Source organism: Cavia porcellus, unplaced genomic scaffold (genome assembly GCF_034190915.1).
Source record: "Cavia porcellus strain 051 isolate PalLab524CR breed Dunkin Hartley unplaced genomic scaffold, mCavPor4.1 scaffold_29, whole genome shotgun sequence".
Lineage (NCBI taxonomy): Eukaryota > Metazoa > Chordata > Mammalia > Rodentia > Caviidae > Cavia > Cavia porcellus.
In genome coordinates this window covers 22923079-22929078 of record NW_026947512.1, presented here as the reverse complement: position 1 = coordinate 22929078, position 6000 = coordinate 22923079, and the positions used below count along the sequence as shown (strand labels likewise).

The following is a 6000-nucleotide window of genomic DNA, read 5'->3' as shown; positions in this document are numbered from 1 at the left end:
CTTGTTGCACACGGAAGTCACTGTGTGGGCTCCCTCCGTGCCTAGGGAGGACATCAGCTGAACAAAGTGCCACCATGCAAGTCCTGGGACCTGAGTGTCTGCAGGAGAAGGCAGGCAGCAGCCCTAGGACAGCGGTCCACAGTGTGCAGTTTTAGGGATGAAGCAGCTTCAGTAAGAATCTGGGTAAAATTCAAATTCAGCTTGAGTTATATTAAATTAGCTGGCATTCAAAATACATTTTTATTAAGTGTTTAACATAAGCCAGTCACTTAGGGGCTACGTATGAAGTTTCAGAGAAGATGCACTCACTATTCAGGCGGCACGTGGGGGGGGGGGGTCAGCAGAAGTGACAGATGTGCTACTTTGTGGCTTTGCATTTCAAAGCTGGCCCTTGGAGAGTCCTACGGACTCTTCCTACCCGCGCCCCGCTGGGCAGGAGCTGTGCCTCTGCCATCAGTCCGGGCGCCCCCGCGGCCAGGGCTGGTCTCTGCAGTGACCGCGGTCCCTAGGAAGACGGGCACCTGGCTCTCCTGAGGCTGGACAGAGGTCAAGAAAGTCATTTTTCCTAGAGAGCAGAGTCCTGGGTCCCGAGCAGAGCACGCTTTTCCCGTGAGCCAGCAGGAACAGGGCAGAGGGGCGTCTCCCCCGGCCTCAGGTGTAGGCACAGGAAGGACTGGCAGCAGGAACGCGAGCGTCCCACGCAGGGCCGGCAGCCCTGCCCCCTAGAGCGCTCCCGTGCCGGCTCGCAGCGGCGGTGCCCGCAGCTGGGCGTCAGAGCCCGCGGAGCAGCCCGCCGCCGAGTGGGTGGTGCAGGCAGGGGTGGTATATCCTGTCTGCCGAGGGCGGGCCCGCCAGTGCCTGCAGAGGGAAGAGCCGGGGCGGAGGCGCCGGAGCAGCTGCAGGAGCCCTCGGCCGGTCGCACACTCTATGGCCACAGGCGGCCGCTGAGCGCGAGGAGACCACGCCGCTGCCCGCCGCCGCCCCGCACCGCCCGCGCCTCTCCGCCGCCGCCGGCCGCGCCTCCGCCACCATGAACCACTCGCCGCTCAAGACCGCGCTGGCTTACGAATGCTTCCAGGACCAGGACAACTCCACGCTGGCCTTGCCGTCCGACCAAAAGATGAAGACAGGCACGTCGGGCAGGCAGCGCGTGCAGGAGCAGGTGATGATGACCGTCAAGCGGCAGAAGTCCAAGTCCTCGCAGTCGTCCACACTGAGCCACTCCAACCGAGGTAAGGCTCGGCCGCGGTCCGTGCGCCTGCTTGACGCACTCCTGTCGCGCGGCGGGCGGCAGGGATGGGGCGGCCGGCCAAGCAAGGCCCGGTCAGGTGGAAGCTGCTCTGTCGGGGTGGGTGCGGCAGATCGGAGTCGTGGTCCGCGACAGTGTAGCCGGCTCCACGAACTCAAAGGCGCGCCAGTGGGCAAAGCTGGGTAAATCCGGGGGACCCCGCCGGAGCCTCTCTCTAGCACCGACTGGAGGCGGAGGGTGTCCCTGGGAGGGAGCTGTCGGTGCCCACGGCCCTGGGTGGGAAAACTTTCTCTCCCTGACCCTGCTCCCGGGACCATCCAAACTCCATCTGGCCCTGTCCTGTAGCAGAGGCCCCAGAGCTCAGCAAGGCTTATGTACCACCTCTCCTGTCTGTCCCTCCAGGGCTTTGCAGTCCACTATGCGTTCCTTGGGCAGCTGGAGCCCAGTACTCAGGCTGAGCGAGACCCCAGTCCTGGTGATCTTAGTGTGTGGGGCCAGGCCAGGCTGGATGAGCAAATTGCTGAGACCTCAGTTCTAGGACTCAGTGCTGGATGGGCAGTACCTCAGGGAATCACATCAAGTCCCTGGAATAAGTCCCTGCAACACCATAGCACTTCCATAGCAGGAACTTCATGCGCAGAAGAGGCAAATTTGTTTGAAGTCCATCCCCAGGGTCAGTGTATCTTTGATGGCAGGGAAGGCTGTCTGGATGCCCCATGTCCCCAACAGTTAATGCAGAAACTCTGTTCCAGGTTCCCACAAGTGTCACATGGGAAGAATGGGGACTGAAAGTGGCAAGGTTGGGAATTCCCTTCCTCCAGGGAAAACCCTAGCTGATCCCACCGGGACACTTTTCAAATCCGGGTTATGGATCTGACCATCCTTATCAGTTTCTATAAATGAAAGAGTCTTTACTAGGGTAAAGCTAGGAAAAGAGGGTAGGATCTCTGAAATTGGAAGGTCTGCTACTTGGCAGGAACATTTGGAGGATTTTTAAAGCAAATTCTTTATAAGAGGAGTTCCAGTAAGAAATAGTTAACAAACCTTCAGTGTGTTGCTTATAGTTTTATTTAACTAAATTTGGTGCAATGCTAATAAAAATTGCACACTGCAAATCAGTACAGGTCATCTAGGACTTGTTTAATAAACTGGGCCCTAGGGAATGTGAGAGGCAAAAGGATTGAAGAGGAAGACAAAGGAGATAGATCTCTGGCCATTCCCCCAAGATGGGCATAAACCCCAGCTCACGCTCTACCTCTGGCTTCTCCTCCCCGCCCTTCCTAAATGGCCCCGTATAGAGAAAATGGCAGGCAGAGAGAGGGCTTCCTCACCTGCCACACCTGCGGGCCTTCACGGCCTCACTGCCCTTTGCCCTGGCCTCTTCTCCTGCCAGGTTTCTGTTCATCTTGTGTCATTTCTATTTAGTGCCTGGCAGCTGCTTACCTTCCTCTTTTGAAAATAAATTTGATTACACATTGTCATCTTAGAAATAGTTGTTCAAGTTACAAAATTAAAGCAAAAGTGGACTTTATTAACTACTGATTTCCTACTGTTTATTTTTTCTGAAATTCTATATAACTTGTACCCTTTTTCTGTTTTTTTTTTCTTTTTCTCCTTAAATAAAATTTTAAGAAAAAGAAAATAAATTCAAAATGAAAATGAGCCCCATGTCCAGTCACAGCCCAGGGTACAGCTCAAGCCCTCCTGTCCATCTCTGCAGGAGACTCGGCTGCCTCCTTCCCACCCGCTCTCTGCCCAGCCTCAACGCCTGGCTCACAGCTCCAGGAAAATTTCAAACCAGCTCCAGGCACCCCAAGCATTCCTTCTTCTCCCAGCCTATCAGAATATTAGCTGAGCAACTGTCATCACAGAATGCTTTTTCTGGCCATGTTTTTTTTTTTTTTTTTTTTTTTTTTTTTTTTGTGGGTGATGTATATCTGATGGGGTCTGAGTCTCAAGCTCTCCCCGGAGTTTCAGTGAGATGAGTTTCACCCAACTAATGCCATGCCTGCCCCAAAACTCTGGGAACTGACCCTGTAGGTGTGTTCCCTCTACCCTCAGCCTCTGGGGAGGTTCCCAAAGGGGCCAGTTTCCCCAGCGGCACCCTAGCTGGAAAAGGCAGTCTGGTCACTTGAAGCTGGTGTTTCTGGTTTATCTTGCTCTGTTTCCATCAGATTTCTCTGTCCTCTCCATCAAAAACACCCAAGTGTTGTTCCCTGTTTGTGAGGGACATTGAGGAGTCAGCTACCACAGTCCTGATGACCGAGCTGACTTCTCCCCGGACCCCTGGGCTCTCTTCTGTCTTGTCTTGGGGGAAATTGAGCCCCTGAGGGCTGGAGAGGGATCCTTGTGGAAGGAATCTGACACCTGTATCTACATGAGGCCCCCTGATACCTGGCAGACCAGACAGACAGCTCCCCTGGTCACCCAGTGCCCAGAAGACAAAGGGTCTCTCTGGGGCTGAAAACCTGTGGAAAGAGGTCGCTTAGAACCTATCTGTCTGTGGAGTGGGAGCTGCCGTGCTGCTTCCTGCGTGTTCAGTGTCTTGTGTATGGTGGTGTCAGGCACTTTTCTTCTCAGGCTATGTGGGAAAGCAGGAAACTAAGGGTGGCAGGAGGAAACCAAGGATATGGCAGGTGAGCAGAAGATTGTAGCTGGGAGATCTTGTCTTTGCTAAGGATGGAAAGGCCCTTGGGGTTAATAATGTGTAGCCTATGAGAGTGAGGGGCTGGTGCACTAGTACCTGCTCTGGAAAACACATTGGAAATCTCTCCCTGCATGTTCGCTCAAATTCCATTTCATCTCAGCCCCAACACATGACACCACCATGAACCACAGCATATGTGAAGTTCCACGCAGGACCTTCCTTCCCGTCACTGCGCCCAGAGCAGTCCTAACACTACCAGCTCTGCGCTGCCTGTGTAAATGTCTGTGATTCTTCATTTCAGCCTTCTTTTTTTCTTAGAAGTTCCATGTCCCACTTAAAATGCAGCCTCTGCGTCCCTCTGCTCAGAGATTAGGATTGGTGCAAGTGGGGCCGGGAAGTGCCCGGCTTGCCTTCCAGAGCTCCTTCATCTGTTCATGCTCCTGGGGGCAGCCTTGTGCCAGGGAGGAAGCCAGCACTGGCTGCCCTCGCCTTTGATGGCTTTCTGTTTGTGTTCGGCTGTGTCTCAGAGTGAACTCCTGCCTGGGGAAGGTTTTGCTGATTCTCTGCTCTTCAAAATTGCTATTTCCTAACCACAGACAATGGACAGACATTACTCTGGGGTTGTTTTCCTAGGATGAGATGAGAAGATGTAAGGAGTATTTGTGCTGTAGCTTGTTCCAGTAACAAAACGTACTAATTAAAGTTCAAATGAACTAATTCTTGTTTCTTTACAATGTACCTTGGCTTGAAGTTGGGGTTTTAGCCAGAATTTCTGTTGGCCTGTTACAACACATGCAAAAATGCTGAGTATTCTAGGGTGTTTCTCAGCAAATGTTGTTTGTTTCCCTGGACCCAATCTTTTGCTAAACTCATCCCCAGAAAGTTTCTCAGAGTACGAACTCCTCTGTCTCATATCAAATTGTGAATACCAACATGCTGATTTTTGTAATTTTAAAATCTGAGACTCCGAGAAAGTATATGATTTTTGAACAAAATAAATTGGAAGAATATTAAACATTCTCATGCATGTACAGATAAGTAATGAACGCACATTCATATCCATGCATGTGTGTACCCCATGGTCATGTTTACACATGTATTAACACACGTGCTTGTGTTTTTACACATGTAAAATGTGTAAACCATGAACTATTCCTATGTACACACACCTGTATCTACATGTGGCATGTGCACACACACACACGCACACACACACACACACACGCATGCACGCACGCACGAGCACTCCACTGTACATCTTGCATGGCCTCTGTTGCCAACTGGTATTCAGTGCTGGACAAGTCCCTGCCTCTCTCCAGGTCTCTGCAACTGTCAGTGCTAGGATTAGAATGTATCAGGGGGCTCGGTGATGGCAGCACTCTAGAGACAGATCTTCGAACTCCTTCCTCTGTAAGCCCTTTGCCCATACTGCATAGCTGCCCCTCCAAGAGGTTCCACTTCAAGGCACCATACTCACTGAGTCTTGTAAACATGCTAGTGTACAAAAATAAAGCTCTAGTCGATGAGCCTCAGACTTAGCTGCACAGTAGAATCACCTGGGAATTTTTAAAAAAATCATTCAGTGCCTGAGTCCAGTTCTCAGAGATTTTTATTTAGTACGGAGGAGAGCATGGGCAGGAGGACATTAGAACTCCCAGGTGTTCTCTGTCTCTCTCTTTCCTACACACACACACACACACACACACACACACACACACTGAGAGAGAGAGAGATTCTGTGTAATACTTACTTACTTGTGACAAGTTTTCCTCTGGGCCTCAGCAGATCTTGTTCCCAGCCTTGCCCACCTAACCCACCACTCCACCTTTATGCTAGAACTGTCCCCACCAGATGCTCCCATGTCCCACTCCCACTGTCCTTGAGTTTAGTAATGGCCATGCACAGATTGCTAGAAAGAGCAAGAGGATTCCTGCAGAGGCTGACTTGAGCACCTCCCAGCAGGACCAAGGTGCCACATGCACTGGGAAGAGGGAAGAGAGGCCTAGGCTTCAGCAGCCCAATTTGTTTCGGCATTTCTGTTCTGTGTGTGTGCCAGGGAAAGGTCAAGAATCATACTGGACACCGGGCAGGGCTGCATGACCTC

At 51.8% G+C, this 6000-nt stretch overlaps 1 protein-coding gene across 1 annotated transcript in view; it reads left to right on the top strand.

The window, feature by feature from the left end:
- Nucleotides 1-769: 769 nt before the first annotated feature.
- Nucleotides 770-6000, top strand: part of Pkp1 (plakophilin 1) — a 45702-nt gene continuing 40471 nt past the window's right edge. Inside the window, exon 1 of the mRNA XM_003474844.5 lies at nt 770-1232. Within this exon, the coding sequence (XP_003474892.1) occupies nt 1031-1232 (202 nt within the window). The 5' untranslated portion in view covers nt 770-1030. The remainder of the gene's footprint in view (nt 1233-6000) is intronic.